This window comes from Ammospiza nelsoni, chromosome 1 (assembly GCF_027579445.1).
Source record: "Ammospiza nelsoni isolate bAmmNel1 chromosome 1, bAmmNel1.pri, whole genome shotgun sequence".
Classification (NCBI taxonomy): domain Eukaryota; kingdom Metazoa; phylum Chordata; class Aves; order Passeriformes; family Passerellidae; genus Ammospiza; species Ammospiza nelsoni.
Window position 1 is genome coordinate 155,218,421 of NC_080633.1, and position 23,352 is coordinate 155,241,772.

The window sequence follows — 23,352 nt, forward strand, 5'->3', positions numbered from 1 at the left end:
GCTTGCTGTTTAGTCTGACTGCCGGGTCTCACAAAAAACCTATGCTCAGAGAAACTGCTTCAGCCAAAAGACAAGAGATAAAGGAGGAGAGGGGCAGACAGAACAAGGCAACATGGCCCAGGAGTTCTTTCTGATAAAGAAGAATTAGCAGCAAATGTCACTTGAAATCAGTAGAGTGAATATGTATGAGCCTATTGTGAAATTGCAATCATATTTATTTGAGAGAGAGAGAAAAAAAATCTGGAGTTTCCAGAGGTACACATGTCATGTTAGGAGAAGGATTCCCACATGTGTGCAGTGCTGTGATAAACATACCAGTGTTGTAGTTATCCTATAGATAGTATCCTGTAGATACTGTAGTTATAGTATCCTCCTCCAGCCAGGTCCGATGAGCTCCAGGTGGCCCATAACACACCCAGGATAGCTCAGCTACCCTTGGAGGCACAATAATCAACAGGATGGCCTCTGTTGCAGCGTTGGAAACAAAAAGATTTAATAAAAGGCAAAATAACAAACAGAAGAACGGAGCCAGGTGCCAGACGTTGCTGCTCCTGGTAAAAACACTTCACAAAAGGGATTAGTTTCTTTGCTCGCATATTTTTCTAGTAAATTACCCAGGCAGGACTTTTTGGCTTCTGTCCAATTAGCGATCCTTAAGTTTGAGGTCAAGTCCCCTGGGTCCTCTGAGGAGTCTTTTTACTTAATCGAGGAGAGAAACTTCTGGGCTTCTTTCCTTTTAAGGGGACAAAGGATAGTTTTGTCACTCTGTCAAGAGGGGACACATTCCTACATACCAGCTTTACAACTTCCACAAAAACATGCAATGTTTGTTTGTTTACAACCACTGACTGGGCTCCTTTGCAGGCCTTGCCCAAGTCCCTGGGCAAGCTGGCCAAGCTGACCAACCTGAACGTGGACCGGAACCGGCTGACAGCGCTGCCAGCAGAGATTGGAGGCTGTGCCAACCTCAACGTGCTGTCCCTGCGCGACAACCGCCTGGCACTGCTGCCCCCCGAGCTGGCCAACACCACCGAGCTGCACGTGCTGGACGTGGCTGGCAACAGGTGAGCAGCATGGCTGTGAGGGGTCTGGGTTTGGACAGACAGGTGTGTTCCCTGAAATGGAAACTATGGCCAACACCACCGAGCTGCATGTGCTGGACGTGGCTGGCAACAGGTGAGCAGCAGCATGGCTGTGAGGGGTCTGGGTTTGGAAATGCGGGTGTCTGCTGTGGAAGGCAGGAGCCTCACCTGAAATGGAAACTGGCCACCATCACCGAGCTCCACGTGCTGCATGTGGCTGGCAACAGGTGAGCAGCATGGCTGTGAGGGGTCTGGGTTTGGAAATACAGGTGTCTGCTAAGGAAGGCAGGAACCTTCCCTGAAATGGAAACTGTAACTTCCCTGGAAACTGTAAACCCCCTTCCTCCTGGAAAATGTAAACTCCCTCCCTCTGAATTGCCATAAATTTGAAATTAAGGGGCTCTCAGGCAAAGATATGGGAGCAGGGACTAACAGTTCTTTATTAGGGAAGAAAATAAAATAAACAATGCAGTAATACAAAACAAGACTGACAGAGTCAGAACACAGCCTGACACCCTGTGGGTCAGGGTGTTGGTGGCAGTCCCGTTAGAATTGTGGCTGCAGCCCTCCTGAGGTGTCAGGTGTCGTTCTGTTGGAGCAGGGATCCTGTAAAAGTCCCATTGGAATTGTGGCTGCAGCCTTCCTGGAGTGTCAGGTGTGGTTCTGCTGGAGCCAGGGCGATCTGTAGAAATGCAATTGGAATTGTGGCTGCAGCCCTCCTTATTAATTATTAATTGTTTGCTGTTGTTATGAGTGTTCCCCAGGATGAGGCGAGAGATAAGAATTGACTCTTAAGTTTTCAGTAGGCTGATTTATTATTTTATGATCTTATATTAAAAGAAAATTATATACTAAAACTATACTAAATAAAGGGGAAAAAACATTTAAAAACTAACAAAGAATGAATAATAAAAACTCGTGACAGACTCAGAGTCCAACACAGCTAGCTGTAATTAGCCATTAATTACAAATAAGTCGCATGCTAAGTAAACAGTTTACCAAATCACATTCCAAAATAACAAAACACGGAGAAGCTGAAGCTTCTCAGCTTCTTAAGAAAAAAAACCCTAGCAAAAGGATTTTTCATAAAATATCACAGTGACAGGCAGGTGTGGTTCTGTTGGCGCAGGGATCCTGTAGAAGGGTGGAGTTTTCCTCTGAAGATACAGTGGAAGAGGCAGCTGCTCCTCTGGGAATCCAGTATTTTACTAACAAGTTACAAAATAGTTAATTTTTTTCCTATATAAAGTCTTTTAAGGTTAAATTATCTAATTAAGAAATTGTATTTAAATTATTTTTACTTTTAATTTAATAATTAATCACTTAAAGTTTGTAATGTGGGTTTTTTGTTTAATTATAAAATATTACTTAAACTCAGGAAGAAGAAGGTGAAGAAGGACTAGTTGATGTTTTAAAACTTCTATTTTAGCTTTATATATATTACTATAAAACTAATTTTTAAAAATTATAAAACTATTATATACATTTTTGTATTTAATTATTAAATTGTTATTTATATATAAAGTTATATAGAATGTAAAGATTATATAATAAAAACAGTAAATAAAACTAAATTACTAAATTCTAAAATTCTGAATTTTTGACTTTGTGATATCACCTACTTTTAATCAACTGTGTACTTATAATCTTAGTGTTATCAGTTAATTTTGGTTGTATTTTCTATGGCCTCAGGTCAAATGTAATGTTCTCTTGGGAGTTAGTTTGTTGGTATAGAAAGTTTAATACCCTTAGTATCTAACAGCTAGAGAGGGAGGAGCTGGAGCTGTGTGGGTCCCAGGATCCTCAAGGTAGGAGAGCCCAGGCTAATTGCTGAGGGCTTGAACTATGAACCCTTCCTTTTTTCCCCCTTCCTTTTTCCCCTTCTTTTCCCCTCCCTGCAGATTTTGGGGTTTGTGTCATCAGTGCTCAGCTGGTCGGTGCCAAAGCCTCATCCATGGTGTGTGTGTGTGCCTGGAGCTGTTCTGAGAGCTCCTGTGGTTCTGTTTTTGGGGTTGGTGGTTTTGGGAGCAGTAGGACACTGACCACAGCTTGTGTAGGGAGCATTCTGTACTCGGATCTGTGAGGGCATTGCTTTTCTGTTTGTAAACCTCTCCACACTGTTGGAGGGAGCTGTCCCCTGCTAAAGGCTGGTGAGGATGGGGTACTGCAGCCCGGTCCCACAGCCAGGGACAGAACCAGCTGGGAGCAGGACTGGGGCATCCACAGCAGCTTGCTCAGTCCCTCTCTGCTCAGCTGGGCACTCTGGAGCTGAGATGAAGCTCCTTCCTGACTAGGAAAGTTAACAAGCAGTTGCTCTTCTCTTTTGCAGGCTGCAGAACTTGCCCTTTGCTTTGACAAATCTCAATCTGAAAGCCCTGTGGCTGGCAGAAAACCAGTCCCAGCCCATGCTGAAGTTCCAGACTGAGGATGATGAGAAGACAGGAGAAAAGGTTCTCACTTGCTACCTGCTCCCCCAGCAGCCCTCTCCCAGCCTGGGTAAGAATCTGCAGCACCAGCACAGGCTGCAGAGCCTTTGCTCTGGAGGGGGCTGAAACCTTCTCTGCTGGGCTGGGCTGTCCTTGATGGGATTCCTGTGGCACATCCAGACTCTTGTGTGGATGGATCTGGGGCACCTTTCCCAGGCTGTCATTGTTAAAACTGAGGAATTGCTTTCTGACAGGTGACAGGGCTCTGCAGCCTCATCTTTGAGTGTTCTGCTTGGATCTGCTGGCCAAGCAGTGACTTTTCATTGTCCTGTCAGCATGCTATTGTGCTGGTGTTCACAGGGGTCCCAGGATGAGGGAGGAGATGAGAATGTTGACCCCATGTTTCAAAAGGCTGATTTATTATTTTATGATATATATTATATTAAAATTGTACTAAAAGAATAGAAGAAAGGATTTCATCAGAAGGCCAGCTAAGAATAGAAAAAGAATGATAACAAAGGCTTGTGACTGACTGAGACAGTCCGAACCAGCTGACTGTGATTGGCCATTAAATAGAAACAACCACATGAGACCAATCGCAGATCCACCTGTTGCATTCCATGGCAGCAGATAACCATTGTTTACATTTTGTTCCTGAGGCCTCCCAGCTTCTCAGGAGAAAAGATCCTAGCAAAAGGGTTTTTCAGAAAATATCATGGCTACAGCTATTCCTGCCTGAATTCTGCCTTTTCCTGCACTCCTTGGGTAAGGAGTGCTGAAGCTGAAGCATCAGACACCTCTGGAGGCTGCTGTAGGTCTGGTGGGAGGTGTACAGAAGATGACAGGATGGTGATGCCACAGCCTTTGTCCTCAAGGCCTCTGATGCCATGGGCAGATACAGCAGAAGCTCTCTCATGGGATAAGAGGCGACCTCCATCCACATCTGCAACCCTGCTCTTCCCAAAAGGAGCTCCCACTGTGTTCCCTTCCTCCCCAGAGAACCTGCTGCAGAACAGCGTGGATGAGAGCTGGACAGACAGCAACTTGAACAGAGTCAGTGTGATCCAGTTCCTGGATGAGCCCAAAGGGGATGAGGATGAGGAGTCTGGAGCTGAGAGACGGGTAAGGCATTCCTGGAGCTTGTTGGCTCCTGTGGGAGCACAGGGACAAGCTGAGCTTCCAGAGATGGAGCCACTGTGGTGTCCATGTTTTACACTGCTGTAGGTGTGTGATTTCCACACTCTGAAGGCTCTTTGGTGCCCAGGCAGGAGGGGAAGGGGATGAATTCCCTGGGATCTATGGTGCAGAGCCATATTTTGAGGCTTTTCTATGGGAGTGGGGCACTCAAAATGTCCAGAGATCCCAGCAGAGCACTGTCAGGGTAAGGTTTTTTCATCCCCACCATGGGGAAAGGCTGCCCAGCCCAATCCAGGCCATCCCCATCCCTCCAAGCATGCAGGCAGTGCAGCCCATTGTCAGGGTTCTTTTGGCCAGGGTCAGGATTAAGTGTGTGAGACAGGATTTCTTGCTGGGACTCGGATGTTTATTAGTTCTTATCCATGCTACAGTCTCACAAACCGTGAGTTCTACAGCACTTCACTCTAACAAACCAGAAAATGGAGCCCCATCTCTCTCTCTCTCTACAAGATCTTTTAAAGGTAAACTGTCCAATTAAGAAATGACACCTAAATTATTTTTACTTTTAATCCAGTAACCAACCACCCATGGCCCACAGTGTGGACTTTTTTATCCAATTACACAAAACCACCTAACCCATGGAGAAGAAGATGAAGAAGGACCAACCTCTGCTCTAAAACTTCCATCTTGCTCTCTATATATATATATATTACTATATTCTAAAACCTTTAACTGTAGGGTTTTCACCCTGTGATATCACACACTTCTGTTCAAACTCCACACCCATAATTTTAGTTTTGTCATTCCATTTTGGAAGTTTTCTCCACAGCCTCAGGTAAATGCAGTATTCTCCTGGGGATCAGGGCCTGGCAGCACAGAAAGTCTGAAATTCTCAGCACCCACGGTTCCAGCAGCCCATGCTGTGGAGTGTCCTGTTAGTAAAATACTAAACACTGTCTCAAAACCTGCAAGAGCTGGTTGTGCTTCCAGGGCAGATGCAAAGGCCAGGACAGCAGTTCTCAGTGAGTGTTCTGAGGGTTTCAGTCTCCTGCAGGACTTTGTTCCTTTTTAGCTTATGGAAAGCCATCCTTGAGATCTGAATCCTTCCAGTGAATGGTGTTGGCAGCTGTCCTGGCAATGCGTGTGTGCTGCTGGCATTGGGAGCTTTGGGGATTTTTAAAATTGTTCTCAGCATTGTGACTAGTTTTAGGATGCTGGTTTTCTTGGCCCTCCACCTGAGATGGAACTCTATAAGCAGCACCAATTCTGCTGCATTTGGGCTTGGCAGACCTGTTAAGTCCAGAGGAGTTAGGAGGACATCCCAAGATTTCTCACCTGTGCTCTGGAGGAGTTTCTGTGTCGAGAGTTTTTCATTTACTAAGCCTGAAACACCACTTTAAACTTCCCAGCTCCATCATTCTTCCCAAAGCCCCTGCTAGCTGGAGAGCAGGATGATGGAGAGAGCTGTCAGGGCTCCCTGTCTCTGTTCTTTCCCCATTTCCAGGCTGAGGAAGGCCTGGAGCAGGTCCTGCAGTAGGAGGGGTTTGTGGTGTCCCCTTGGGGCTCTGGATCTGATAAAGGTGTTGCTCACCTGCAGAGGGTCATGGCCTGGTGTCTGGCTTTGAACAGACAGGTGTGTGCTAAGGAAGGCAGGAGCCTCCCCTGAAATGGAAAATGGAAGCCCTCTCCCTCTGAATTGTCATAATTTTGAAATTAAGGGGCTCTCACGCAAAGATATGGGAGCAGGAATAACAGTTCTTTAGTAGGGAAATTAAAAATGCAAATGCAGTAGTACAAACAACAACAAAAAAACCCATTGAAAGAGTCAGAATAGACCTGGCCCCCTGTGTGTCAGGGTGGTGTCCCAGCCCCATCCCATGGGGGCTCAGCCCTCCTGCAGTGCCAGCTGTGGCTCTGCTGCAGCAGGGATCCTGCACAAGGGGGGAGTTTTCCTCTGCAGCTCCAGGGCTGCTGCGGATGGGCCTGGGCTCCTCTGGCAATGCAGGGCAGCAGAAAGCTGCTCCTCTGGCAATGCAGTGGGCAAAGGCTGCTGTGGTGTTCCCAAAGTCAGATTCTTTCCAGGTGGGAATGCCTGGGTGGAGCATCTCCCCATGGGATGATGGAATTTTATCAGCCGTGCAGGGACACTCACTGGCCCAGGAACAGAAGATAAATAATAATTAATGGCCCATGAACAGAAGCTGTCTCCTGGAGGGAGGACTGGCTGTGGAAGAGATAAACTGCCCAATGAACAGCAGATAACTGCCCCACCTCTGACAGATGGTTATAGAATACACACACATCTCACAAGCCAGGAGCCTGGCAGTGCTGGCAGGCTGGAATCCCCTTCCTGAGGGTTTCTCCTTGCAGGGCCTGCAGCGCAGAGCCACCCCTCACCCCAGCGAGCTGAAGGTGATGAAGAAGGTGATCGAGGTGCGGCGCAGCGAGGTGAACGCTGCCAAGGCTGATGCCAACCCCAGCTCCCCCAACTCAGAGGTGAGTGCTGGGCCCTGGGCAGTGCAGAACCACAGAGAGCAGGGGGTTGTGTGGGGTGGTGTTCACAGGGGTCCCAGGACCAGGGGAGAAATGAGAATCTTGGCTCCATGTTTCAGAAGGCTGATTTATTATTTTATGATATATATTATATTAAAATAAAATTATATACTAAAACTAAAAGAATAGAGAAAGGATTTCATCAGAAGGCTTACAAGGAAAGGAAGGAATGGAATGATAATAAAATATAATTAATATTTTGTTATTATAATAAAATAATAAAATCTTGTCACTGACCAGAGAGTCTGAGACAGCTGGGCTGTGATTGGCCATTAATTAAAAACAACCACATGAGACCAATCACAGATGCACCTGTTGCATTCCACAGCAGCAGATAATTATTGTTTACATTTTGTTTCTGAGGCTTCTCAGGAGAAGAGATCCTAGCAAAAGGATTTTTCATAAAATATGTCTGTGACAGTCATGGAATGGTTTGGGTTGGGAGGAACCTTACACATCAGCAAGTTCCACCTCTGTGGCATGGTAAAGACATCTTCCACTGGGAACATCTAGCATATAAAAGGACTGGCTTTTGGGAAAGATTGGGAATGGATTGCCTGGAGAGGTTGGGAATCTGTCTTGAGATGTCATGGGGGGCCTGTGAAACAGAGCAGGAGATAGAACCGGGAGGCAGAGAACAGTGGAAGGGGAACTGTGTGTGTCAGTACCAATTTTATAGTACAGGGAGAAGAAGAGAAGGCTCTGATATTCCCAGTAAAGAGTGGTGGGGATGGAGCACTTGGAGGAGGCACCTTGCTGCCCTGGAGGGAGCTGGGAATAAATCCCTGCGCAGGAGGGTGCACCCAGTCACATGGAGGGAGCAGAGAAGGGGAAGCTGTGGGCACCCTGAGGAACAGCTGGTTCTGTTGGAGCTGCATTCCCCCCTCACACCATGACTCTGCTCTGGCTCCATGCTGACCACCAGAACCCTTTTCTCAGGAGAAGAGGCTGAGTGCCACGTCCAACCGCAGCGAGGACTCGCACCTGTCCGCCAGCACGGCCTCCGTGGAGGGCAGGGCAGAGGACAGGGACAGGGGCTGGCCCAACGGGCAGCTGCCTGACCTGCACAGGGACCTGCACAAGGACAGCAAGCCCAGGGCCCAGGAGGAGCACAAGGAGCCTGCTGACCATGAGGAGGAAGATGTGGAAGTGGAGTACAATGAGGTACAAGCCTGGGAACTGCTGCAGGGTCGTGAGAAACAGTGAGGGGAGCTGGAAGTTTCAGAGGAGGTGGGAAATAGAGGTGCAGGGAAATGGATGTGGGATTTGGGCATGGCTGGAGGCAGATCCAGGCCGTGGAAGGCAGTGCAAGCAGAGGCTGAGGCAGCTTGTGGGAGCCTGGCTTGCTGTAGGAAATCTGGGGTGGCTGTGAGGGGTTTGAATGCCCTCCATCCCTGGAGCTGACAGAAGAGTGTCTGGGGAAGGTGTGGTTGTGGAAAAAGGCAAGGATGGGGAGGTGGGAATGCATTCCTGCCTTGTGCTGGGCACAGCAGCAGTGCCACTGGCCTGGGGAAGGTTGTGGAAAAAGGCCAAAAGGAAATAGGAATCCATTCCTGCCTTGTGCTGTGCACACCAGCAGTGCCACCGGCCTGGGGAAGGTGTGATTGTGGAAAAAGGCAAGGATGTGTGGAATTGGGAATGCATGCAGTGCCACTGGCCTGGGGAAGGTGTGGCTGTGGAAAAAGGCAAGGATGGGGAATTGGGAATCCATTCCTGCCTTGTGCTGGGCCCAGCAGCAGTGCCACCAGGCTGGGGAAGGTGTGGCTGTGGAAAAAGGCAAAAAGGAAATGGGAATGCATTCCTACCTTCTCCTGGGCACGCCAGCAGTGCCACTGGCCTGGGGAAGTGTGGCTGTGGGAAGAGGCAAAAAGGAAATGGGAATCCATTCCAGCAGTGCCACCGGCTCTGCCTGCGTGGCAGAGGGCTCCCAGGGACAGCAGGTTCTGTGTGCCAGCCCTCTGTCCCCTGGGGCTCACGCTGTGTCTGGGCTCTCCTGTCACAGCCCACCGTGCACTTTGCCGAGGACACGCTGATCCGCAGCGAGGATGAGGATGAGGACGAAGAGCGGCCATTCCCCGTGGAGAAGCAGAGGCTCATCCGCAAGGACACGCCCCACTACAAGAAACACTTCAAGATCACCAAGCTGCCCAAGCCAGAGGCAGTGGTGGCACTCCTGCAGGGGCTGAACAGCGATGGGGTCCCCAAAGAGGAAGAGGAGCTGGGAGGCTGCAATAATAACACGGAGCCCAGGGATCAGGAGGAAGCGTGGGATGAGGAGGACAGAAAGAATGGAGCTCTGTCTGCTCAGCCCTCTGTGAAGGTAAGGTCTTGTGGGGAGGAGGAGCTCACAGGGCTGCAGACCTGCCCCTGCTCCTGTGGCCAGCAGCCAGCTTGATGTGGTGCTGAGGAAGGCTCTGGCAGGAGGCTGCAGCACTGGGGATGTGCTGAGGGTGGCAGGAAGGCTCTGGCAGGGGCTGCAGCACTGGGGCAGAGCTGCAGGTCACAGGGGCTCGTGAGGCTGCCCTAGAGCTGTGCTGTGTGGCTGTGTCTGACACCTCCACTGTGTCCAGGTCCATCAGCCCCATGGCACATGCTGCAGGGACAGTTCTGTCTCACCTCTGGTGGGTTCTGCTGCTCCTTCCAGCCTCCTCCTCCTCACTGCTGGTTGTTGCTGCTGGTTCCTCCACACAGGAGGATGAGCTTTGTCCCTGTGTGGATTCAGTCTTAGACTGGCACTTGTTGGTACAGTGCTTCCTGGAGCATGTCAGTGCAGCCAGGAGTGTGCCCTTCCCTGTGCTGCCACCCAGGCACAGCCTGAGGGAGGCTGCACTGGGATTAGGGCAGCTTGGGCTCTGAAGTTTGGCCTTACTGGTTATACTGGGGCTTAAGGGATGGGGGGTCCTGGGCTCTCCTCAGCTGAACCACCATGTCTGGCTGGGGGCACACAGAGGTTCCTGCCTGAGGAGGTTCCTCACAGTGGAGTGGGGATACATGGATGAGGGGCTCCTCATGAGGTCAGCCCAGTTCTCACCCAAGGGTTTGAGGATTTTTTTGAGTTGTGTTTGGTGGGCGGAGGTCAGGATGTGGCTGAGTCTCCATCCCAGTCTGACATCAGCAGATCTGAGGGTGACATGTGTGTCTGTGGAAGATGCTGGAATGCTTCTGCTGTAACTGCACCTGCTCCAGGTGCTGGGGTCATTCCCATCCCTTCTGGAGCTCGGGTTGCCCAGGGAAAGGTCCTGTCCCTCACTTTCCCTCAGTGGGTGCTTGCCTTGCTCTGTGTGAGCCAATGCAGCTCATCTTGTGCTCCCTGGGGGTGAGGCCACTTTTCCCACTGCTGGTGAAGTCCCTCAGAAGGAATGTTAAGCTGTCCCAAGTCCCCTTCATCCAGGACCCATCATCCTCACCTGATAAGGTCATTTCAGCTGGGCACTGAGCCGAGGAGGCACTGCCCCACTGTGCTGCCTGCCCAGGGGTGGGAACCTGTCAGGAATGACCCTGGCTGCCAGCTCAGCCTCTGCTGAGGCTCAGCTCTCCTCCCTGGGCTGGCATGGATGCCTGCTCCGTTTCTGGGCTGTGTGCCAGCAGCGGGGATGGATGCAGGGAGCAGGGTCCCTGGGCAGGAGGTGCACTGAGGAGGAGGCAGCTGAAGCCTACAACCAGAGGGTTTTGTTGCAAGGACAGTTGGTTTTCAGAAGAAATCCTGAGGTTTCCTGCGCTTGAGAGCAGGATCCCAGGTGCCTGTCAGGGGGTGCTTTTGCACCAGAGAAAGGGATTGGTGCAGTTATGTTTGGGACTGCAGTTGCGTTTGGGGCTGCTTTTTTGCAGTTGTGTTTGGGACTGCAGTTGTGTTTGGGACTGCTTTATAGCTTTTTTGCATTTGTGTTTGGGACTGCTTTTTTGACTTTTTGCAGTTGTGCTTGGGACTGCAGTTGTGTTTGGGACTGTTATTTTTGGTTTTTTGCAGCTGTGTTTGGGACTGCAGTTGTGTTTGGGACTGCTTTTTTGCATTTTTTGCAGTTGTGTTTGGGACTGCTCGTTCCTGTGCAGCAGCTTGTGGCACCACAGGCTCCTCGGTGCTTCCTCCTGCGTTTAACCCTTCCTGTTCCCAGAGTGACCTGGAGGGGATGAGGTCAGCCTGTGGTGACCCTCAGGGTGCCAGCATGGCCAAAGCCTGGCCTCAGGGGTGCCCTTGGCAGGGCTGGCTGGCACCTGGCACTCTGAGGACCCATGAGCAGCCCTGCTGGGGTGCTGAGCAGGGCTGGGGGCTGCTCTGGGGCTGAGGGTCAGCTCTGGAGCTGTGCTGTGAGAGGGCTCAGCTGTGGAGCTCTGGGGGTCAGCAGTGACTTGGGGAGCTCTGGAGCTGAGCAGTGACCCAAGGAACTCTGGAGTTCAGCAGTGGCCCTAGGAGCTGGTCAGCCCCAAAGCTCCTGAGCTCAGCAGTGACTCTGGGAACTCTGGTGCTGAGCAATGACACCAGGAGCTCCAGAGCTGAGCAGTGACCCCAGGAGATCTGGAGCTCAGCAGTGACCTTGGGAGCTCCAGAGCTCAGCAGTGACTCTGGGAGGTGGATCAGCTCTCTAGCTGTGGAGCTCAGCAGTGACTCCAGGAGCTGAATCAGCCCCAGGAGCTCTGGAGCTCAGCAGTGACTCCTCTGGGAGCTCTGGAGCTCAATAGTGACCCCAGGAGCTGGTCAGCTCCAGAGCTCAGCAGTGACTCCTCTGGGAGCTCCTGAGCTCAGCAGTGACCCCAGGAGCTGGATCAGCCCCAAAGCTTCGGAGCTCAGCAGTGACTCCTCTGGGAGCTCCAGAGCTCGGGAGCCAGCCCAGCTGTGGCCCAGTGCGTGTGTTGGGTGGTGGTGGTGGTTGTGGTGGTCGTGGTGGCGGGTTTGGTCGATGCTCCACTAATCCGCATGCCTCTTTGCTGGTTCCTGTCCTAACAGGGGGTGTCGTTTGATCAAGCCAATAATCTGCTGATTGAACCTGCTCGCATTGAGGAGGAAGAGGTCTGTACCACTCCTACTGTTCTCTCTCTGCCAAAAATCACCCAGCCTGCTTGATTTGCTTCCCAGCCTCACCCGTTGTTGTACGGGGACTCTGATCTCTCTGGGTCGAGTGGCTTCTGGACCTGGCTGATCCCAAACACAATGATTGTTTCCTCCTTGCTTTCCCCCTTTCCTCCTTTCCCGGCCTTGAGGTGAGAGTGGCTGCTGCAGAGAAGGAGTGAGCTGGAAATGATGTAAAAACCAAAGGGCCTCAGGTGGGAAGGTCAGTTCCTATTTGCTGCGTGTTGATAGAGAAGTGGGGTTGAACAAATGGATATTTCTGGACGTGTGGGTAACCCCGGAGGAGCAGAGACCTTGAGAATCAGCCAAGTGTTGTGTACTGACCCTTTGATAAAAAGAGGGTCTCACTCAGGGCACTGTGCCCCTGCCTGGGGAAAGGACTGGAGCCAATTTGTGCATCTCCTGCAGCCTGCCCCAAATCTCTTCAAGGATTACATGCAGCATGAGGTGTCAGGAAGGGGCAGGTGGCATCTGAGGGACCTGGCATGGGGATGGTGATTATGCTCAGGGTAAAAATCCTCTGGCTGTGAGCAGTTTCCTGCGTTTGTCTGCAGGCTCTCAATGCCTGGCCAGTGCCTGGCCCACAGGTCAGCAGCTCTCTGCAGGCAGGTTTCCCAGGAGCTGCTGTACAGCATCCCTGCTGACACTTGCATGGGGATTTCTCCCCTGGGACAGGCAGTACAGGGCCAGCAGAGCCAAGTGCTGGGCAGGGTGTCTCTGAGAACTTGGCTCTGCTGTTCCCTCAGGTGTGAAACTGAGATCTTTCCTGGTTTTGGAGTAAGGCTTTCCAAGTGGGAGGTGACAAATCCTTTCCACCCAGGCAGAACACGAGCTGGCTCAGGTGTTGTGGAGGGGTGGAATGTAAGAGAACAGTGCAGAAGGCAGTCTCACACCTGAAGAGTTGCAGCTGTACTAATCACCAAAGATCAGGAACAGACCTGCCCTTAAGAGGCCACAGCTGTGTCCAATAAGAAGAAGAGTGCTACAGAAGAGGGGGTTAGCTGGGTGAGGAGAGGGTTGGAGTCAGTTGGCTGTGCTGTGAAGAGGGTTGGAGTCAGTTGGCTGTGCTGTGAGGAGAGTTGGAGTCAGTTGGCTGTGCTGTGAGGAAGAAGGAGTCAGTGCTGTGAGGAGATGCCCATGAGAAATCACTGAGAAGGTATAGAAGATTTACAATAAGATGACTACAAGGTGTAGTCTCCTGTTAGCGCATCCTGAATATTTCATCTGTCTCCATCTTTAGGTCCCTGAAAACCACTTGCATTTCTCTTGTCCCAATGAAACTTGCATTTCTCTTCTGTGTAATGTTCTGATCCTGGAGGTCTTTTCCAGCCTCAGTGGTTCTGTGCTTCCTGGGTGTGGCTGGTGTGAGGCTGCCCCAGGCTGGCTCTGGTGTTCCCTCAGCACAGACCTGTTCCCATATTGAGGAAAATGTGGCTGTGCAGCTCACAAGGAGCTGGAGATCTCCCAGGCTGGTGGTTGGAGTCACCCAAGAGCAGCCCAGCTTTGGGAAATTGTTTGGGAGAGAATACCTGATTGTCCTGCAGCCCTGGGCAGTGCTCAGCAAGGAACCTTGCACGAGAGCAGGTTGCTCCATGCCTGCCCAGCCTGCCCTTGAACACTTGCAGAGGTCATCTGCCTGCTGCTCCAGGGATGATTCCTTGAGAGGAACCATGGGGTGATGGAGCTGAGCAGAGAGCCTTGGGCCCTTGAGCAGCAAGGTTTGTTCAGTATACTGCTGTCACATTTCTTATATAATGTAATACAATCCTGGGAGAGGAGGCACTGCTGATTCCTGACTGTTCCTTATCCCTGAACCATGGCTGTGAGCTGGAGACTGATCTTGTTGGAGCAGAACTGGAGAGACACACCCAGCTTGCGCCAGCCCCAGCGTGGGGCACTCCCAGAGCTGCTCTTGGTGCCAGGAGAATAACTTTGTTGGAATATGGGATGCCCTGTGCTGCAGTGCAGAATAACTTTGTTGGAGTGTGGGATACCCTCTGCTGGTGCAGTAGAATAACTTTGTTGAATTCTGGGGTACCTTCTGCTGCAGCAGGAGAATAACTTTGTTAATGTGTGGGATACCCTGTGCTGAGTTGAGGGAGAGAATGTAAGAAAATAAAGGTAGTGTAGAAGGTAATCTCACACCTGAGGAGTTGCAGCTGTACTAATCCCCAAAGATTAGGAAGGGCCTGAATTTAATAGGTCACAGCTGTGTCCAATAAGACAAGTGATACAAAAGAGTGGGTTAGCTGGTGGTGAAGAGCTTTGGAGTTTGTTGTACTGTGAAGAGTTGGAGTTTGTTGGCTGTGCTGTGATGAAGGAGGAATCAGTGCTGTGAGGAGATGCCCATAAGAAATCACCAAGAAGGTGTAGAACTTTTGAAATAAGATGACAACAGTGCTGCAGCAGAATAACTTTGTTATAGAGTGTGGGATACCCTGTGCTGCAGCAGCAGCAGAATAACTTTGTTAAAGTAACTTGTGGGATAGCCTGTGGTGGATATCTGGGTTCCTGGGCTGGTTCTGTCCTAGGGTTTGGTCTCCATCCTCCTGTACCTGGCAGAGTGGCTGTGCTGGATTTAGAGAGGCTCTGAGAGGAGAAAAGCAGCGTTCAGTGCCTGTTTGAGGTTAGACATGAGCTCTCTTTTCAGGTGGTTCTGATGGAACAGCCTGGAAAGCTGCTGGGCAGGTTGCGGAGCAGTGGAAGGAGGGTCCCAAGGTGCAGAACAGTGGAAGGAGGGTCCCAAGGGTGCACAGAACAGTGGAAGGAGGGTCCCAAGGTTGCAGAGCAGTGGAAGGAGGGTCCCAAGGTTGCAGCGCAGTGGAAGGAGGGTCCCAAGGGTGCACAGAGCAGTGGAAGGAGGGTCCCAAGGTGCAGAACAGTGGAAGGAGGGTCCCAAGGTGCAGAACAGTGGAAGGAGGGTCCCAAGGTGCAGAGCAATGGAAGGAGGGTCCCAAGGGTGCACAGAACAGTGGAAGGAGGGTCCCAAGGTGCAGAGCAGTGGAAGGAGGGTCCCAAGGTTTCAGAGCAGTGGAAGGAGGGTCCCAAGGGCGTGCAGAGCAGTGGAAGGAGGGTCCCAAGGGTGCAGGAACAGTGGAAGGAGGGTCCAAGATTGCAGCGCAGTGGAAGGAGGGTCCCAAGAGTGCACAGAACAGTGGAAGGAGGGTCCCAAGGTCCAGAACAGTGGAAGGAGGGTCCCAAACTGTGTTCCAGTGGCCAGGGCTGCTCTGCTGTAGCAAAGGCTGGTACCATCCACAGCCTTGGGTGTGCCCAGCCTTAACCCATGTCCTGCAGAGCCCCTGCAGGGGCAGGAGGTGCAGAGGGCTCTGTGCTGCCAAAGCTTCTGCTGCTGGAGACATGGACAGGATTTTGTGTCTCACTCTGCCCAGGGACAGCAGGAGCTGCCTTTCCACTCCCTGGGAAGGAAAAAAGGTATCCAGAGGTGTTGGATGTCTTTGCTGCTGCTGCTCAGGTGTCACATCCTGTTGCTCTGCAGGCAGGGAAGGAGCCTGATCCTGTGGAAACTACTCAGGAATGGCACCATTTGTGTTGGAATGCCAGCCTGAAGCCTGGCACCTGCTAGGATCTGCCAGCAGCAGATGGGACAGCACAGCCTGGGGTCCTGGAGCATCCTGTGCTCAAAGGGTTCAGGTTTGGGAAAGGCTCCACAGGGACTGGGGAGCACTGGGATGTGCTGGGAGCCATCCTGAGCTCAGACTCAGCTGTGGAAGGGCCAGCACAGGGACTGGGAGCACTGGGATGTACTGGGAGCCATCCTGGCTCTCTGCCTGTCCACACACATGGAGCCCTTCCTCTTGCTCTGGTTTTGCATTTATGGGGTGAGTGTGTGCTGCATCAGGGCATTGTCACACTTGGAATTCTTATCTAGCAGATTTGATTTTCTCATAACGTGGCCCCTAAATTTTAAACCCAGAAAAGTTTAATGAACCTCTTGTGTAGTGCAGGAGAGGTGACATCACCTGTGTTAGCTCACCTGGCTTGGCTGGAATATGACAGAGTGGAGTGGTTTTGATATTAAAAAGAAGATACAACACTCCCATTTCTCTTATTTAATTTTTAAGGATATCAAAGTTCCTATTGAGAAAAGAAAAATGTGCCATATTTTCTCCTTTAATTTGTCTGGCTTTTAATGTATTCCCATCACAATGTTTTTATTACTTTTTTCTACTGGGTTGAAGGGTCCTCAGTGTTCTTTATGGAATCATAGAGTGGCTTTGGATTAGAAGGGACCTTTGAAATGTAGCCCCCTGCCATGGGCTGGGGCATTTTCCACTACCCCAGGTTGTTCCCTGGCCTGGAACTCTTCCAGGGATGGGGCAGCCACAGCTTCTCTGGGCCATGGTTCTGAGACCTTTCCAGGCTGTAACACTCTGGTTTGGGGGTGGGTTTGTGACCTCAGAATGGGTTTGTGACCTGAGCTGTGTTTGTAACCTGGGGTGGGTTTGTGACATTGAGGTGGGTTTGTGACCTCAGGGTAGGTTTGTGACATTGGACTGGGTTTGTGACCTTGAGCTGGGTTTGTGATCTCTTCCTGTAAATGTTCAACCTCACCCATGCACCTGTGTCAAGGACAGGGACACGAGTCACCCCCAAAGTGTCAGAGATTGAGGACTGATTTATGTGGCTCCTGCTTGTTCCCCATCACTGATCCCTGCTCAGCTGCAAGTTTTGCCTGATCCAGAGTTCTCTGGGGACCAAGGAGCAAAGTGTGCAATGACTCTCACACAAATGCAGTTCCCCTTGCCTGCTCCAAGAGTGGGGCAGGATCATTTTGGTTCTGCTCTGCCACACAATCATCTCTTTGGCCTTCACAGAGAGAGCAGAAAGCAGCAGGGAAGGGGCTGATGGAGTGAAAATTGCACATTTAAACACAGTGCTACAGCAAATCCAGGTCTCCCCTCTGCGCTGGGCAGGGCTTTGCTGCTTGGGGCCAGGGTTATGTGCAAGAGTCAGGCATTGCAATAACCCCCACAGCAATCACAGGGGCTGGGACATTTACCTGCCCTAAAGCTGCTCCCTGTGTGCTGCAGTGAGCTCTGAGTGTCACTGAGGAGAGCAGGAGCTCCCAGCCAGTTCCAGGATCACACTGTGGTGGGAAACAATCCCCAGCTGGGCACTGGGCACACTGGGACAGGCTGGGAGAGAGAGTTCAGCTGGAAAGGGGCTGTGCTCAGCTCAGGAGCTCCCAGCCAGTTCCAGGACCCTGGGACACACTGGGGCAGGCTGGCATTTCTGGAGTTGAGCTGGAAGAGAGCTGTGCTCAGCTCAGGAGCAGCAAAGCTCAGTTTGCAGGGAAGATAACAGATGATTTAGAAGGAAGTGCTGAAGTCAAATCTCCTATCAGGACTGGCAACCCAACATTATACTCTGGTTAATAAATCAGTCAAACTTTTCATTAAATACAGCTTGTTTCATCCTGTTAGCAGTGTGTACACACACAGATCCCTCCTCCAGGGAGAACCCCAAAACTTCTCCATATTTCTGCTTCTGGAATCATCAGAAAACTTACTTTTAATCTGTCATTTGTTAGATCATGGTTTTCATTGTAGTTTATCTTGTGCAATCTCTTCCCTGCTAGCTGACCCATTGCCTGCTTGTCTTTGGTGTAATTCTATGGACCCCAGTCCTGACTTCTTCCAGCCTTCCTTTTGCTGGATTAGAGAAAGTTTCCATGGTAAGAGGGATTTCCATTTATTCCCTGCGTTTTCTTTCACCTGATCTGCCTGAGCTCAGGGTTGGTGGCTATAGACAACATGAGAGAGTTTATCCAGACCTTGGTCCACTGATTTCCATGCTTGTTTTTCCATTTCAAACAAGGCAGTTCCTGCTCCTGCATGGGAATTTCTCTTTGTTCTTACCTTTATTGCACCTTTAGCTTTTCTTCCTGTGTCCTTTGGAGAGGCTTGGCCTCTAAACAAGGAGCACTCAGAGATGTCTCTGCCTGTTTGTTCTGAGGCAGGTGAGGCCGGGTTTAATGGAATTTTTCCATGTATTCCACTGCTCCTTGGATAAATGTTCTCCTCCTTCAAGGCCTGCCCTGAGCAGCACAGCTTTGAAGTAGGTTTTGGTAGAGTTGTAAACTCCCAGTCTTTACAGCCTTGTAATTGTGTGTTAAATGATGGGTAAAAGGGCCTTTAGAACAGTCTGAAACTGCTGGGCTGAGAGCAGTCTCCAGTGGAATTTTATAGTGGAAAATACAGTTCAAAAAATGGCTGCTCCAGGGATTTCACTGCACAGGAAGGGTCAGTAAGAGCAGGAATAAAAACTCTGTGCTGCTGAAGAGATGAAATGGGATGTGTTCTGGTGTTACCTGTCCCAGATGAACCTGGGGGTAGGTTTTTGTCCTGTTTCTGGTTCTGGAATGGTTTGAGGATTGGTAGCTTTTGATAATGCTTTTTATTTCTCTCTAAGCATTTGAGTGTTATCATTTCCAGGGAGACCCTGTCCTGCTGCATTCCATAGTTTGGCCAGGCCAGATCCTTGCAGGATTCTCTTCTTTTTCTGTCTCTGTGGCCCTGACAAAGCTGGCTCCCAACTGTGATGAGAAGGAAGTGCCAGCTTCCTAAGTGCCACTCTCTGTATTTCATTAATGAAATAACTCATCCTGGAGTCTCATTTTGTGTGGTTCATTAATGAAATAACCAATCCTGGAGTCCCATTTTGTGTAGTTCATTAATGAAATAACTCATCCTGGAGTCTCATTTTGTGTGGTTCATTAATGAAATAACCAATCCTGGAGTCCCATTTTGTGTAGTTCATTAATGAAATAACTCATCCTGGAGTCCCATTTTGTGTGGTTCATTAATGAAATAACCAATCCTGGAGTCCCATTTTATGTAGTTCATTAATGAAATAACTCATCCTGGAGCCCCATTTTGTGTAGTTCATTACTGAAATAACCAATCCTGGAGTCCCACTCTGTGCTGTTCATTAATGAAATAACCAATCCTGGAGTCCCATTTTGTGTAGTTCATAATGAAATAACTGATCCTGCAGTCCCACTCTATGTAGCTCATTAATGAAATAACCAATCCTGGAGTCCCATTTTGTGTAGATCATTAATGAAATAACCTATCCTGGAATCACAGAGCAGCCCAGGGGCCTGGACAGCCCCAGGGCTTTGAGGGAAGGAGCCCTGGTGAGGCTCTCAGCCCCAGCCTGTCACAGCCAGGGCTGTGGAGCCTGTCCCAGTGGAGGATTGCTGTCACTGCAGACATTTCTCCCATGCCCCAGGATGAAGTCAGGCCTTTATACAGACACACATCAGCACTGATGTGGATGTGGATCTGCCGCCCTGGCACACACACAGCTGTCAGAGGGGGGCTCACGTGATGTGTGAATGTTCTCATAGCTGTAGGAGCCCTGGGTTTTGTTGATGCTGCAAATGTGACCATATTCCCTGTTCCAAAAAGGCATCCTGGCTTCCTTCTCCCTTTGGGAAATGTGGTCACTGTCCTCAGGTGTCCGGGGGAAGGGATGTGCAGGAGCAGAGCAGCACTCTGAGCATGGCAGGTCCCTGTACCATCTGCTCCCAGTGCTGCTGTCCCCAGTGGGACTGTGCCTGTCCCTGTCCCTAATGGGGCTGTGGCAGTCCCTGTCCCCAGTGCTGCTGTCCCCAGATCAGGGACTGTGGCAGGTTCCTGCTCTCAGTGGGGCTGTGGCAGGTCCCTGTCCCTTCCTTTGCTGCTGTCAAAGATCTCCTTTGGGGTTCTGTGCTTTGCACTGTGTTTTGTTTTGCGCTGCTTTTGTGGAGTTGCTCAGTGGAGTGAAGTCAGTGAAGTGCTCACACTCCCCTGCCCTGTGCCCCCCATCTCTGCCCTGGAAGGGCTCAAACTCCCCTGCCCTGTGCCCCCCATCTCTGCCCTGGAAGGGCTCAAACTCCCCTGCCCTGTGCCCCCCATCTCTGCCCTGGCAGGGCTCAAACTCCCCTGCCCTGTGCCCCCCATCTCTGCCCTCCTGGTACCCTTTTGAGAACTGAACCCCCTGGAACAGGGGAAGGAATCATATCAGAGCCAGGAAACCTCCAGCCCATGGCCAGGGGCTGCTCTCCTGCCAGGGCTGCTTTCCTTTGTGTTCCTTTCCCACTGCCTGGGGTTAATTTATCTCTCAGCAGCCAGTCCCATCTCCCTTTTGCTCACTGTTATTTTCAGCCTGTCTCTGTGTCCCCATGAGCTGTCAGTGACCAAAGCCAGACAGATTTAGCTCTTCTCATCTTTCCTGGTCAATCAGTGCCTCCTGCTCTTCCCTGTCCCAGCTCTGTGCACCCAAGCTGAGCAGAATCCCAGAGTTATTCAGGTTAGAAAAGATCTCCAGGACCATCAAGTTCAACCTCTGACTGATCCACACCTTGTCACCAGCCCACAGCCCTGAGTGCCACATCCAGTCATGCCTTGCACACCTCCAGGGATGGTGACTCTGTCACTCACTTAGCAGCCAATGCCTGTGACCCTTCCTGGGGAGAAATTCTTCCTGATGTCCAGCCTAAACCTTGAGGCTGTAGTGTGACAGTTAAACCAGTGTGTTGTGTCATATTGCACTGACTGAACGTGTGCCAGAGCACAGTGACAGGAGCTGAAGGGGCCCAGACCCAGCAGGACAGAGGGATCTTCCCCTGGTGGGTGCTCAGCTCCTGGCACTCTGTGGGTCATGTTCATGCCCAGGTATGAGGCACCATGGGGCTGCCATCCATGGTTCTGTCTGATCCTCTCTCATTCCTTTTATGCATTTCAGTCCCACAGAATCTAGTGGCAATCAATTATAAATTCACTTGAGCTTTACATCCAAAAGTGTTTTTTAAGCTTGCCACTGATATTTCATTTGGTATCTTACTGAGTTCCACTGAATATCCCTAATTCTTTTGTGATTACAAACATGGAATAACCATCTCCTATAAAGTTATTAATGCCATGAAAAGGTAAAAAGGGTCTATCTCCCCCTCCTGAATTGGAAGGCCCCCCCAGCCTCCCCTCATATGGAATTATTTCAATTCTTTCTGCTTTAGAATAAAGCCACACCTGACAGATCTTGACAGAGCCCAAATTCTTGTTTCTCTCCTGATGGCTCTTACCTGGTTCTTTCTTGGAGCACAGCTTCCATGTTCTGCACAAGTCTGCTTGTGCAAAAGTGAACCTTCACTTCATCAGCCAATTCTGGAGTCTTCTCAGGATGAAATAGTTTGGCTTTTGAGGGACCTGGTTTTCATAGAATTCAGCTGTTCCTCATGAAAGCCATTTGGTATCTGCTAAGAGCCACATTTGCCCCTCAGTTACTGCTGGAGTGGTGTCTGGGTGAGGAGCTGATGGTCACAGGAATCCCCCTGGGTCTCAGAGTACAAAAAGCCCAGAATTTCGGAAATGCTCTATAAGGATCTCAGGCAAATGTTGGGACTCTTGAACACAAGTTGTCCAGCCCTCTTGATTTTTGAGAAGGTTGTTGATGATATTTTATGGATTCTTCAGCTGCTGTTGAGGCGGGATTGCTCACCTTCACATGGCAACTGTCCCTTGTCACATGTCTGTCCCAACATAAATCCAAATCACTTATTGCAGTGTGCATTTCCTGTGTCAGTGTGACAGTCTCAGATAAATCTTTTGGGACATGTAAACACCAGGATTGGGCACTGAGAGTCGGGGATTCTGTCTGTCCTAACATAAATCCAAATTATTGCAGTGTGCATTTCCTGTGTCAATATGACACTCTCAAATCTTTTGGGACACATAGATGCCAGGATCGGGCACTGAGAGTCAGGGAATCAGTCAGGTTGGAAAAGACCTGTAAGAACAGCAGGTCCAGCCATCAACCCAGCACCACCACCATGTTCATCACTAAACCATGTCCTCAGGTGCCATATCCACATGGTTTTTGAACACTTCCAGATATGAGGACTCCACCCCTGTCCTGAGCAATCCATGTCAGGGCTGGACAGCCATTTACAGTAAGGAATTTTCCCAGTATCCCATCTAAACCACTCCTGGTGCAGCTTGAGACTGTTTGCCCTTGTCCTGTCCCTTGTTCCCTGGGAGCAGAGCCTGACCCCCACCTGGCTCCACCTTCCTGGCAGGGAGCTGTAGAGACTGAGATGGTCCCTCCTGAGCCTCCTTTCCTCCAGGCTGAGCCCCCACGAGCTGCCTCAGCTGCTCCTGGTGCTGCAGGCCTTTCCCCAGCTCTGTTCCTGGCTCTGGGCTTGCTGATGCCCCTCAGTGTCTTTCTGGTTCTTAGGGGGCTCCAAACTGACCCCAGCTGTGTGCATCCACTCGTAGAACCATTTATAAATTGGTGCCTTTCCATCTTCTGGATGTGAAGCCCTTGAGCCCCACTCCTGTGGGTGTGTGTGGAGGAAGAACTTGGTCTTTCAGCAGCTCTGAGCTTTGTCCCTTGAGTTCTGTCCTTAAATGCCTCCAGCTCCTGCTCTTCCCTGTCCCAGCTCTGTGTGCCCAAGGTGAGCAGAATCCCAGACTTATTTAGGTTAGAAAAGACCTCCAGGACCATCAAGTTCAACCTCTGACTGATCCACACCTTGTCTCCAGAGCCCTGAGTGCCACATCCAGTCCTTCCTTGCACACCTCCAGGGATGCCATGGTTGGTGCCTGCCGTGCCCCTGGCAGGCTGCAGGGATCCTCAGGGATGAGTTGCAGGGCACAGCAGCAAATTCGGACTGCCCCAAATCTGCTGGGCAGCCCCCAGATGTCCCTGGCTCTGCCTGAATCTGTCCAGTGTGCAGCAGCTCTGGTGTGTGCAGCTACTACTGAAAGCTGGGAATTCCTACAGGAGCACTGAGTCTGGTAACAGAGAAGGGTGGGTGGGTGAGCTTTAAGGTCCCTTCCACCCAAACTGTGAAAAACGCCAATCGCTTGTTTTTAAAATGTTAAAAGTTTAATAGTAATTAAATGGTTATAAAAATAGTAATACAATTAGAGTAATAATAATTTGGACAATTTGAATTAGGACAGTATGAGACAATAAAGACAAAGAGTTACGAACAGTCCGGGTACCTTTTCAGGGCAGCATGAACCCGAAAAAGGACGCCCGTTAACAGAGGATTAACCCTTAAAAGCAACAGCCTGTTGCA

General features: G+C 50.4%; 1 protein-coding gene across 2 annotated transcripts in view; it reads left to right on the top strand.

Annotated features, from left to right (window-relative positions):
• SCRIB (scribble planar cell polarity protein) overlaps nucleotides 1-23,352 on the top strand; it is a 127,819-nt gene that overhangs the window by 33,230 nt on the left and 71,237 nt on the right. For both annotated transcript variants that reach the window (XM_059468822.1, XM_059468814.1), the window contains exons 10-16: nucleotides 865-1,064; nucleotides 3,412-3,578; nucleotides 4,506-4,630; nucleotides 7,016-7,141; nucleotides 8,138-8,362; nucleotides 9,201-9,518; nucleotides 12,141-12,203. In XM_059468822.1, the coding sequence (XP_059324805.1) occupies nucleotides 865-1,064; nucleotides 3,412-3,578; nucleotides 4,506-4,630; nucleotides 7,016-7,141; nucleotides 8,138-8,362; nucleotides 9,201-9,518; nucleotides 12,141-12,203 (1,224 nt within the window). The remainder of the gene's footprint in view (nucleotides 1-864; nucleotides 1,065-3,411; nucleotides 3,579-4,505; nucleotides 4,631-7,015; nucleotides 7,142-8,137; nucleotides 8,363-9,200; nucleotides 9,519-12,140; nucleotides 12,204-23,352) is intronic.